The sequence below is a fragment of the Hermetia illucens genome, chromosome 2 (genome assembly GCF_905115235.1).
Source record: "Hermetia illucens chromosome 2, iHerIll2.2.curated.20191125, whole genome shotgun sequence".
In the NCBI taxonomy this organism is placed as follows: Eukaryota; Metazoa; Arthropoda; class Insecta; order Diptera; family Stratiomyidae; genus Hermetia; species Hermetia illucens.
In genome coordinates, this window is record NC_051850.1 from 109,524,165 (window position 1) to 109,537,770 (window position 13,606).

At 44.4% G+C, this 13,606-nt stretch overlaps 1 protein-coding gene across 2 annotated transcripts in view; it reads right to left on the bottom strand.

Moving 5' to 3' along the window:
* LOC119648033 (laminin subunit gamma-1) overlaps positions 1-13,606 on the bottom strand; it is an 81,219-nt gene that overhangs the window by 35,222 nt on the left and 32,391 nt on the right. For both annotated transcript variants that reach the window (XM_038049458.1, XM_038049459.1), the window contains exons 6-7: positions 5,700-5,874; positions 5,499-5,633 (exon numbers count right to left, since the gene is read on the bottom strand). In XM_038049458.1, coding sequence (XP_037905386.1) covers positions 5,499-5,633; positions 5,700-5,874 — 310 coding nt within the window. The remainder of the gene's footprint in view (positions 1-5,498; positions 5,634-5,699; positions 5,875-13,606) is intronic.

Here is a 13,606-nt window from a genome sequence, read left to right on the forward strand (position 1 = left end):
CTCCAAGGTTTAAAAATGCCCAAGGTAAAAAATGTACTTTATCAAAACATTTTATCGAAAGCGAAGTATACACTCTATCAAAAAAATACCTACTGTAAATAGTGAACTGAAAAGAAATTCATAAGCTCCCTGTACAGAAAAGGAGTTGCCAAGCAGCCATCCGATGTTCCAATATAAGGCTGATGTCACAGCATTACAAGAGATGCGCTGGACAGGGTCCGGTTTCCTGGAGAAGAGCCTGCTCCAGGTGTGATTTCAAAATCATACTTGGAAATTTTAACAGCTAAGTACGGAGGGTACCCGCATTTAAGCGATAAAGGACTGCGGTTTATTCAATTAGCAGTATCGCACAAAACGGTTATTGGAGGTACCTGGTTTGCGCAAGAGGTCAACAAACACACACGCCCCTCTCCAGACGACACGAACTACATTGACCACGTACTAATTGAACGCCGCCACCTCCCAATCTTGATGAATGATATCAGAACATAGCCATGAAGATCAAAGTTGGAATGCAAACAATTCATTCCAAGCCTGCACTTAAGTACTTAGGTGTAATGATGACCAGAGGTTAAATTTCAGATTGCATGTGGAGGGTGCAGCAACCAAGACATATAACATAGGAGCGCTGGTTGCGAGAATGCTACTAAATATAGGTGGCCCAACGCCGAGCCGCCGACTCCTTATTTCAAAGTCAGGTCAGTTCGATCCTACTGTTTGCAGCCCCAGTATGGGCAGATGCACTAGAATATATAGCAAATAAGAAAAAGATTGGAGCTGCGTATCACATAAGTGTACTCCGAGCATGTTGCGCTTACAGAACAATATCCAATAAAGCAACTTGCGTGATAGCAGGAATGATCCCGATTGAGATTCTGGCGAAAGAATTACAACGACTTTACGATCGAACGTATCTCACCGGAGAATCTCCTGCCCGTCGACGACAGTTCGCACGAACTGAAACTGTCGCGGAATGGCAAGAGAAGTGGGACGAGTCAGAAAAAGACCGTATCGTATCGATTTGGGCGTGATAATTCGCCATATTGCCCAAATGTTGCAGAGGACGCAGAACATGTCTTTTTTCATTGCCCCAGATTTCGAATCTGGGGCAATGAAATGGCCCAAAGGGCTACATTAGAGGAGCACTTTACACCCGAAAATATAATGGAACTTATGGTGAAAGCAAAGCGGATATGGACCGAAGTCGAAAAAGTGGTTGCAGCCATCGGAAAGAAGCTTAGGCAGGAGGAAGTCATCCGAAAGAATGAACGCGAAAGAAAGACGAATATTAACATGAGCGCAGAATAAATTCTGATCCAGCCCTGTGACGTAATACGAAATGGGAGTCCGGCGGGGAAAGTGGAAGGAAAAGGAGGTGGTTTTAGTGGGTAAGAGTCCCACATAACCGTGTAGCAGGAGCCTGCGGTAGCTTTTGAGGCATTCCATCTTCCATCGGCAAAAAAAAGACAGACAGACAGTAAACCGATTTTAATAAGGTTTTGTTTTACACAAAACCTGAAAAACGAAACTTAAATATGCAAAGAAAGCTGCTGGATGGAAAAATTTCAGTCGTAGCTTGGCGAGAGATGCTGGACAATCGTTTCCTCGGGGAAGGGAGTCGCAAACCTCATATGCCACCCCAACACTAGTCTCCTCGACTCTCGGTCCGCCTTTCGTGTTGAAGCGGTCCATTTAATATTCTGCGACGGGGAGCAACTCGATTGTTGTCTCTTCCTGAAGAAAAATACTGTGTGTGGAGGTTTTCGACACACAGATGAAAAAAAAAATTTATGAGGTTGGGATGGCTTTTTGGTCATCCGGAAGTTCTGCGGGAGTTGAATATGGAGTTGACAAATTAGAGAGAGGGGTGCCGGGTCTTTGTTGTAGGACAGGAGGAAAGAAGGAGCTGTTGTTGTTTGGAATCGAGGAAGAGGAACAGAATTCAATTTTTATAGAAGGAGAAATAAAGGAAGAGGAGAGAAAGTCTTGGAGAACAGAAAGGGATCATTAATCCGAAGGTGTGAAGATAGCAAAATAAAAGAATTCGACCAAGAAAACTAACACCACATCGTGCTAAACCCTAACGCAAGTGTATTTTAAACGAAGATTCAGAGAATAAGTTCAAATCGTTGACAAATCGTTCAATCATTAACAAATGATAAATGCACAGTGATTTAAAGCAAAAAGGAGAAAAACAATTGAAAAGACAGATAATTGAAATATCAAATGAATGAAGTTAATATTTAGCTGCAGAAGTAAAGTGTCGGAATTCCCGCGCTGTGTATAAACAAAACAAACACATAAAACGTGAAGTACGAAATTATAGAGAGAAAGTGAATTAACGTTAGTTTTTTTCTAAGGACTATATATTTTTTTTATTATTAATATTATTGAATTGTAAAAAGGAAATAAGTACCAGAAGCATCAATCCGAGCTCGGAGTGACATCTGGGTAAGTCATTGTTTGTTTATTTTCTTTTCTATCTTCTTTTTATTCTATGATTTTATTTTCATTTTTTCTTTAAACTTTACATTTTGTTTATTTTTATTTTCATTTTTTTCTTTAAATTTTACCTTTTGGTTATTTTTATTTTCATTTTTAAGGTTTTGTTTGTAAAACAAAACCTTATTAAAATCGGTTTACTGTCTGTCTGTCTGTCCGTCTGTCTGTCTGTCTGTCTGTCTGTCTGTCTGTCTGTCTGTCCGTCACACGAATTTTTCTCGGAGACGGTTGTAGCGATTGGCACCAAATTTGGTAGGAAGGTGGGAACTGTGAACGCTCACGCATATAGTGAGTTACATCCTTTTACGTCGAATTTAAGGGGGGATCCCGATACATGCAAAGGGAGGGTGTAAATTTTTTTTTCATCAAATATAGTCATGTGGGGTATCAAATTAAAGGTCTCGATTAGTACTTTTTGAAGCCAGTCTTAGTTTTGACATTTGTTGAAAAGGTGGGGGGTGCGGGGGGTTGAAAGTGGTCATTTTTTTAACGAACCCATTCTCAGAAACTACCCAACCGAAAAATCTGAAAAAAATCAGGGGGCTGTCACTATATGGTGCCTAGGCTCCGAAATACCCTTCATACCGATGCCTGTTCAAATAAAGTTAATAATAGTACATTACTATAATTTTTAGTAATTGACAGGAAAACCCCCCTTAAGTTCACCCTAGAATCACAAAATTTTGCAACAATATAGACTACAGCATAGAGCATGATCCTGCCAAATTTGGTGAAAATCGCACTATTACTAACAAAGTAATACTAAGTCAAAGCTGTCGCTTCTCTGCAAATTCCAGACTATGAATGTCAATATCACTTGAAAGTGGCTCTTTTCACATAATGTATGCATATTTTACGTGCTACATGCTAATGGGACAAATGCACACCCAAATCTCTTCATAAAAGAAATAAACAAAACCTTTCATACCTGAAGCGTCTAGCTTCCGGTTTCCCGACTTGTTTCATTAAATTTTACATTTTGTTTATTTTTATTTTCATTTTTTTTTTGTAATAATTTTTGTAATAATTAATGAATGCTTGAACAACGAACAATGGTGATTGACTAATCCTATCGTAGTTTGAGGACTTCCTCCCTTTTGTTCCTCCTTACTCCCGCGGAATTTCTATAAAGGGACATCCTCAAAGTGAATAACTGGCCTGAGGATGTCGAGGAAGGGTGGGAACCTCGGAGGCCGCGCCTCATACAAGATCTGAGGCGGAAGAGACAGCAATTGAGACGGTGATCCGTCGTTGATCTTCCCCTCCTTGATCGCGGCACTCGGGTCCGGAGACTTACGGCTCCAAGCGCGCGGTCGAGCCGTTTTTTTTTCTCTTTTCTATTTTCCAATTTAGTTCGCGTTCTTGTTTTCATTCGATAAGCCGTCGCGAAATCCTAATTAGTGTCGAGTCTAGAATCCGTTGCGGACCCACGCATCGGAATAGACACGTTGGTTTTTAGTAATGAAGCGTGAGGGATCAAAGCGCTCAAAGGACCCCCCCCCCCCACCCCACATTCCCGAGCCTGGCTAGCACAGAGGCGTGCAAAAACGTGTCGACCGAGCACTTTGATAGAGCTTCAAACTTTGTGGGCGGACCTTCACGGTCAATTTAGCCAATTTGTTTAGATTTTTGGGATAACTCTGCCCTCTAGGTCGTTATCGGCCACTCAGGATGATCGACCTGATCTCCTATTTCCATTCTTATCACTACAAATGGCGAGAGTTAGTCTTTGAAGATTTCCATCTTATAAAAAAGTATCTGAAATTTAAGTGGCTGCTAAATCAAACCCGAGGAGGGGGATAACGGATCATAGAATATTTTCAGAAAATTGAAAAACTGTGGTTTTACAGAGTATTTAAAAGTCATAATTCTTAAATTATAAAAGGCGGTGTTTCAACCACAAACTTTTTCATCGATGCAAAAGAAACTTTTCCAACGAAATACAAAACCCTAATATGATTGTCCATATGTTCACCAATGAAGCCATTCACGAACAGCTTGGCTCACCCAAATGAGATTTGCATACCAACTCGCTCAAATCACTTCAACCGCCTCATTATAAATTTTAATTTATTCGCGAGAATACAAATTACACAATAGTGAATTATAGACGAGAATTTATTGCTTTCAGCACGTGGTGACGCACAGCAGCCAAGACTGTGTCACTCTGCAGTAATTACGCCGTCATCAATCAACTGCATGTACTGTTGGGAGCAACCTTCCTTAACAGGCAGAGCAATAGTAGTAAGTTAACTGGGAACTGCGTGAACGTAAGTTTCTTGACCTCTAGTCACGATCAACTCCACGATCACAGGTATTCACATTGTTTTAATTCGAACTCAATAAAAACAATAATATTTACAATTTATCAGATACCATGGCGCTTTCCGAGGTATTTCGTTGGTTTCCCACTGACGCTGGGTTTGGATGGGGCTGCAGATCAGTTGCAAAGACACAATCACTAGATTTACAATTTTCATTGCTGCAACACGCCTTGGGCAGGTACTTTTCGAATGTGTGGAAAATTAAGTGCACTGAATGCGTTTAACTGACCGTAATCGACTGATTGCTGTCTTGAGATTGACACGAGTTGCAGAAAGAACGATTCAAAAGATCTTGAGGACCAATCCTGCTTTAAAAGGGAAAACTACTTCTTTAGTGGAAAGATTCAATTTTAATGGCCAACTCAGCGCTGTATGATTTACTCATAACGATCAGTGCATTTGGTTACAGTGTAGTTATCTGTATGTCGCTGCAGCAGGATCGAATTTAATGCAACGATCGGTGCTGGCCGATTTTTGAAAAATAGGTATATCTTGAATTAAGTCAATTCAGTCGAATGTCGGCAAGAGTGATATTTCGTATTAATGTGAAATAGCTCCGCAAAGACAGAAGTACTGCCCAAAACGTCAGAGTGGTGCCTACCACGAGTTATCATGGACTGTAAACTTGGGCAATTATACAAAATTGTTAAAATACCATAAGTATCTACTTACGTTTACATTCGTTCACATCTTTGGACGTGGCCCGTTTCCATTCGACGTCATTATAATATGGTAGACAGCGTTCGCAGTCGGGTCCATCGGTGTTGTGTTTACATTCGCAGACGCGCGTCCTTTCCCCATTGAGACCTTAGATAAAGTCATTTCATGCAGATATTACTGCGAGATTGTGTCCATCTGAAAAAGATATCTTACCTGTGCTTGCTACGCATTTACTGGCATGACCGTTGCACTTGCATCGAGCACCGACTGCAATGTCAGCAATTGCGTAGAAATATGACCTGAGTACTTGCTTATCACCAAAGACTTCGTCTCCGAAAGTATTCAGGCGGTCCAAGGTGATTCTGATGTCAGTTGCTGTTACCCAATTCTGCAAAGCGAAAGATCGTTAGCGGCTTTAGATTGATTTGTCACAACCAAAAAAATATTTTTTAGCAGGTAGCAGGTAGCTATCAATTTTTTAATATAAGCCTTGCTACAGATCAAAAAACGTAAGTTGTGAAACATAAATAGATCGATAGATAATAGATTGGTACATGTGCAACAACTAGCCACTGCACGATAAGGATGATAACGAGCTCTGGTGCCTGAATATACCAAGCACCTGAAATTTTTACTTTTTTCGGAAATCCGTCATACGTGAGCAGAGTGAGAAAGATGGGTTTTAATTGTTGTCATTTAAAGTCTCAATACCCAGGAATGTCGAATAAGGTGTAGCGGTTGTCCTTTGCTTCTAAAAGTCAGTTCACTCAACACCTCCAGCATTTATCTACCTTGTCTCGGTGGGAGGGCAAAGAAGGAGATATTTTCAAGAAGTTATTAGGAAACTTGATGCCAGGCTGTGACCACAACAAGATTTTGCTACCATACTGAAGACCGAATAATTATGGGGTTTAATGTATAATAAGTCTACCAGGCGCTCCTTTTCAGCAAAAGCACGCTTTAAAAAAAAAACTACCTACAGAGCTTCAGATAAATCATGCCGCTTTCGGGCAAAACGTAGTTCTAAGATTGTACCTAGCCTGATGGGTAAATATTCTCCGAGATTTCTTTGACCAATACCAGTTTGTCAACAGGAACGACATCAAAGAGAGGCATTATTTTGCTTGACATAGATACGCTTGCACCGTAACACCTTACAGTGGGTAAAGTTCCAATGAAAATACTACTCGTTTCTAGGCAATATACGAGAGGATGTGCGAATAATCCTGATAAAAAGTTGTTAGACTGCCACTGATCACAAAGTGGCTTTCAGATTAGGTACGAGCCAATCTTGGCGGGTTGGAACAATCTGGAGTTTAGAGCCATTTCGACACTTATTCGTCGTATTTAGACAATATGTAGATGAGATACCAGGAATTGTCCGATTATCAGCGTTCTTGAAACTGATGTGAAGGTTTGAAAATAAACAGATTGCATAGTTTTCTGCGGGCATGAGAGCATCACGCTTCCTTCTAAGCTGTGAAATCAATACACTGAGGGGTAGGATCAAGCTATTTATATACTTCACCTAGGAACTATGCAAATTAACTGCTAGAGTCAGTTATTGCATGGGCTGCGAAAATCTTTCAGGTTTGTATTTATGGCTTCTGTGAGTCTTCCCCAATGACGAGGACAAAGCTGCTGATGGAATATGGACTATAACAATGCAATATATTAGCACCGGCAAAAACATGAGGTCATTATAAGAAGTAATAGTGACGGTGCGGTGAAGGACTGGTCGAGGGTCAGCTTCTTGGTGTCGCGGGTCCGGTTGATATCTAGGTGCGTCATGGATATTCATTGTTCGTCACTCTGCTGAATTTGAAGGTGCATTGTCAAAAAACGTACAACGCAAGTTAAGAAAGTGAGTTCCGATTTTTTTCTCTTAAGAGAAATGTGTATTCAAAACAAGAGCACAGGACTTTGTTCGTAAAAATGTCAAATATTTTACCCCGTAACCAGCTTCCTGTTCCATGCAGGCTGCAAGCTGCGGAACATCCTTATCAAAGTGCTCTTCAAAAGGTTTCCCTGACACTTTCTTTTGGCAGTTTACGATTGTGCTTCATTTTCGCTTCAGCTCAAATTTTTTGTGCATCTTGCATGAGTCGCCGTGGAGTAAAGAAATGAAAGTCTCACGTCCAAAATCTTTTAGGGGTTTCGGCCGTGCACGGATGGGCGTCGTTCTACAACGGGCACACTACCTTCGTTGACATTTCCCTGCACCTGTTGTGACTGTGTATTTTGAGCTTTTTAAGGTCTGATAGTATCGTGTTATAATATACACCTCCCCTGAAGTAGAAATTCGCTGATCCCTTCTTGGTCGCAAAACCTATGGAGGTCTCAAATTGTGCTACCATTCTGATAAGTGTCTTCTTTTCTGGATTATAATGGATAATCTTGATCTAATGTGAAGTTACAATTGAGGTTAGAAGACCCCATTTTCCAATTGAAACCGCTCAAGGACCTTACAACCCCAAGCCAAGGTGTGACTACCGTGCCGAGGGCTGAATGGCCACAGGGGTTAAGATGTGGCCGTAAACGGTGAACTCTGGGTACCAGGCGACCCCCAGTTTCAACTAGCCTTGTCTCGGCAAAAAGGGGCTCTGCCGAGATCGACTTACTTTCCCCGGAAAAATTGCGGCCATGGCAGCCAATTATGAAAAAATAAAAAAAACAAAAACACAAATCTACTAAGCAAACACAAATAAACTTCGGTCGTGACGATCCAACCCCGAGTGAAGGGGCAACCCTGAGCTCATCGATGGAGAACCTGAGTCTAGACTCAGATTCCCCACTTATTCAAGTGGGAACCAATTCAATTGGGACCCAGTCCTTAACGGATCAGCCGATGCAGGCCCCTTCTGTCAGTACTCCTGACCCCAGGCTCCAATCGCCGCCACCTGCTGAGGCTAAAGTCTTGCCCATGGGTAAGCACCTGTCCACGGACAGCAAACTGCCTTCGGGCAAACCGCCTTCGGGCAAACCGCCTTCGGGCAAACCGCCTTCGGGCAAACAGCCTCCGGGCAAACCGCCTTCGGGCAAACTGCCTCCGGGCAAACCGCCTTCGGGCAAACCGCCTCCGGGCAAACCGCCTTCGGGCAAACCGCCTTCGGGCAAACCACCTCCGGGCAACGCACAACCAAAGAGCTGTGCCAAGGTTGAGGGGAAAGGAGCGTTCGGGGCACCTGCGGCTAAGGGGAAACCGAAGCGGCAGCGGTCCTCGGACGATCCTAACTCTTCGACACAAAAGGCGGCAAAGAGGGCTCGGCCGGCAACGGCTAGGCCTTCATTTGCAGCCAAGGCTATCGAAGCCGACGGATGGGTCCTTTATGACGACTCTAATCCATCCGGCTACGATACTGAGCAGTGCGAACAGCTTAGAAGGAAACTCCTCCTAGCTGTAAGGACTGCGTCCGCGCAAGGCATTAAGCTTTGCTTTGAGTCGGTAGGTGTATACCGTAAAATGTTACGGCTGAACTTTGCCGACGAAGACACGAGCGAGTGGCTCAGGCAGTACTGCTCCTCCCTTAACGATGTGTGGGAGGGTGCGCGACTAACCTTGAAAAGGGTCTCTGAGCTGCCATCGATCAAAAAGTGCTTTCTCTGGCTTCCAGAAGAAGAGCAAAATGGTGTCGGGTTTCTGGAACAACTTGGTGTACAGAACAACCTTAACACTTCCACCTGGTTGCTGCTAGGCAGCAAAACAGGAGAGAGAACCGATAGGCCGGGAACTTTTCTCACTAACGGCGTTCCCGAACCTGATGTTAAGATAGTTCGGGAAAAATCGGGTTGCCGGCTCTACTATGGGCTGGGGACCGTCACGTTACAAATGTCGGCTCCTAAAACCATTGAAGGGGACATGCAGCCCCCGGCATCTACATCTGAAACATAGATGAGGTGCCACATCTCCCAAGTAAATTTGCAGCATTGTAAAGCGGCGACTGCACTTATCAGTCGTCGGATCAATAGCTGCAAGACATTTATATACCTCATACAAGAACCGTGGGTTGTTGGTGGGGCAGTCAGGGGCCTAAACTTCCAACATGCTGACCTATTGTATGCCAATGGAAGCGATCGACCCCGCACCTGCATGGTAGTCTCCAAAGACTTCCAGGCTAACCTGGTTAACGACCTATGTGATGGCGACAGCACTTCGGCTAAGCTAACCATAAAAAGTCAACAGGGAGATAAAGAGATACTATGGTGCTCTGCATATTTCCCCTACGACGCAGAAGACGTTCCCAGTGGAACATTCATCAGAGCTATCCAATATGCCAAAAGTAGAGGCATGGGGGTAATAGCAGGATGTGATGTCAACGCTCACCATATATGCTGGGGAAGTTCGAACATCAATGCAAGAGGATCGAGACTACTGGAGTATCTAGTAGGAACCGATTTGCAGATCCTAAATGTGGGTAATGATCCCACTTTCTTCAACGTGGTCAGGCGAGAGGTCATCGACATCACGGTGGCATCTCCTGACATCGCGGCTCTGATCGGAGAGTGGAGAGTATCAAACGATGTCACACTCTCGGATCACAGACGCATTGATTTCGTTATGGGCATGGATCTACCTCCACCCACTCCATTTCGGAATCCGAGACAGATTGGGTAATGTATCAAACAGAATTGAACGCCCGAGTCACGATCCCTGGGAGGCGCATCAAATCCATTGCTGGAATTGAGAAGACAACCCAGACGATCACAACTAGCATGAGAGAAGCTTTCGAAGAAAGCTGTCCACTCAGGATGCCAAAGAAGGGTAAAACACCATGGTGGAACTCGGATTTGGCAAAACAGAGGAGAACGACAAGGATGCTCCTTAATCGTGCTCTGAAGGGCGAATCAAGCACTAGCTGGAATCGCTATAAAGAGGCACAGAAGGCTCTAAAGAAGAGCATAAGATCGGCCAAACGGTCATCTTGGAGACGCTTTTGCGAAGAGACTAACTCTTTTGAGGCAACCTCAAAGCTGAAGCGGATTCTGGCCAAAGAACGTAGCCAGAAACTGGGTTACTTACGTTTACAGAATGGGAAGTACACAGAAAGCGACGAAGAAACGGCAAATCATTTGCTTGAAGTACACTTCCCAGGCAGCATCCAAAATCTAATCTCGGGGCCAACAGGTGCATACAGCCCTCAGCCGGGAGATTGGAATCTGGCATGCAAAGTAGTATCACTGGAGCGAGTGAAATGGGCATTTAGCTCGTTCCACAGATATAAGTCTGCAGGTCCGGATGGCATCATTCCTGCGCTAGTAATAGAAGGAATGGATGCCCTGGGTCGACACATTCGGAATATATATCGGGCATGCCTAGCACACGCTTATATTCCAATTAGATGGCGGGATGTGAAGGTGTTGTTCATTCCCAAACCAGGAAAACCCACCTACACAGACGCAAAAAGCTTTCGACCGGTCAGCCTAACGTCCTTTCTGCTAAAAGGACTAGAAAGATTAGTAGATCGGTTCATAAGGGATACACACATTCCTAAATGGCCACTTCACCATAGGCAACACGCCTACCAGAAAGGCAAATCCACGGAGACAGCACTCCATGAACTTACGGCAAAAATTGAAAAGGCGATCTCCGATAAAGAATACGCTTTAGGCGCATTCATGGACATCGAAGGTGCCTTCAATTATGCCTCATTTGCGGCAATTTGTGATGCGGCAAGACAGCATGGAATCGAACCGCTGCTAATCAGTTGGATCCTTCACATGCTAGAGTGGAGAAAAATCCACATATCGGTCGGCCAGAAGTCTATTGAAGCAGGATGTCTCAGGGGCTGCCCACAGGGAGGGGTTCTCTCTCCACTGTTATGGCTCTTGGTGATAGATACCCTGCTGTGGCTCCTGGAGGACAAAAAAGTCTTCGCGCAAGCATTTGCGGACGACCTAGCCATAATAATTAACGGCAAGTTTGTGGACACAGTATGTGACCGCTTGAGTGCAACTCTGCATGTAATCCACAGCTGGTGCCTCCGCAATGGACTCACGGTGAACGCTAGAAAGACTGGACTAGTTATGTTCACTAAGAATGTCAGGTGGGGCAGCTATACGCTATCCACCTTAGCAGGGGCGGAAATCCAGCTGGCACAAACAGTCAAGTACTTAGGAGTACATTTCGACTCCAAGTTAACGTGGAAGCATCATATCCAGGAACAATACCAGAAATCCTGCAGATTGCTCTGGTGCTGTAGGAATGCGATAGGTAAGACCTGGGGACTTTCACCTAAACGGATATATTGGATGTATACATCCATAATAAAACCCATTTTGATGTATGCATGCATCGTCTGGTGGCCAAGACTGAACTTTGCTAACAGCAGGAAGCTGCTAACGCAGATTCAGAGACTTGGTTGCCTAAGTATTACTGGAGCAATGAGTACTACGCCGACTGCGGCACTTGAAGCCATCCTAAATTTACCCCCCATCCACTTGCAGGTGAAACGGAAAGCAGCAAACGACGCATATAGGCTCGATACCATTGGGGCGTGGAAAGGCGGCCAATCCAACGGGCATGCGTCTATATGGAAATTCCTTGAAAAACATCCGGTAGCCCTGATGCCGACCGATCATATGGTTTCCAGATTCGTCTTTGAAAAGACATACACTGTCGTAATCACCGAAAGAGAAGAATGGTCGACAAGTGGCCATGAGTCTTTTCAGATTACAGACCTAATAATCTTCACCGACGGGTCAGTCACGGAGGATGGATGGGGTGCAGGCGTGTTCTCGGAGAATCCGATTATAGAACTGGCCCGACCCCTCGGAAAAATGACGACCATATTCCAGGCGGAGATATATGCCATTTCATTGGCAGCAGAAGAATGTCTGCGACAAAAATGGAGGGGTCGCACCATTCGAATCTGTTCCGACAGTCGGGCGGCATTATCAGCACTAGATGGCAACAACATATCAAGCCAGTTGGTGTGGAGTTGTCGTCAGGTGCTGCTGAAACTTGGCCGACTGAATGAAACATTCCTGATGTAGGTGTCAGGGCACTCTAACATCGCCGGTAATGAGGGGGCTGATAGACTGGCTCGCCGAGGGTCTGGATCCACAATGGTGGGCCCAGAACCAGCTCTTGGAATCCGACCATCTACTGTCAAGTCTACTCTGAAAGGTGAAATTGCAAGGATTCACGCAACCGAGTGGAGAAATTTGGACTCTTGCCGGCAAGCGAAAATCCTTGTAAAGGAGCCTAGGGCCACTAGAGCGGCATTTTTGTTGTCCCTTAAGAAGTGGGACATGAAAACCCTAGTAGGGCTTTTGACGGGACACTGCCCCTTAAACTACCATATGGAAAAGATTGGGGTAGTGGTTTCGGCTGTGTGCAGCCAATGTGAGGAGGAGGAGGAAACTGCCCTGCACTTTTTATGCAGCTGCCCGGCATCCTCAGATCTCAGACGAAGACACCTTGGCAAGGTTTTCTTCAATGAAGAATCTGCACACTCTCTGCCTCTTGAGAATGTTCTCAGATTCGCTAAAGCCTGCGAACACCGTAGGCAGGAAGCCATTGAATAGGCAACTTACGGGGATAGTACAATGGGCCTAATAATGGCCTGAGTGCTCGGAGCTGCGGCTCCCCCCATTTAACTAAACTAACTTACAGCACCAGCGATCCGATTCAGTTTGTGTTATCCTGATAGTTATTTAGGAACTCATCGTGAACAGAACTCTCGAAATCCCAGCATTTCTGCAATGCTTTGTATAAAAGAGATCTGGAGAGTTGTAGAAATTTTATGGAGTATCAATCGCGCAGTTTTCCTAACACATTCGTCATTAACAATTTTTACCCTTGAAAATATGTCAGCCAGTGTGCTATCTTCAGCGAAAAATTAGGGAAGACAGTACAACAGGACGTGCCTTCTAGAGTATGAATTGCTGATCGGCTGGACCACTATGGTGAAAACCATTTACTGCCTACGTGCCACAGGCTGGTCAAACTGAAGCTAACTCACGTTGTGTGTGTTTGTTGCCATATGGTTACATGGTTGTCAAAAGGTAGTATAGCTCCCAGGGCGAAACACGATGGAGCATAAAACCTAGGGAACGCCTGCTGAATCAACACAAACAGCTCTACTTCCAAAGCCTATCTCCACCTCCACGTGGTGACC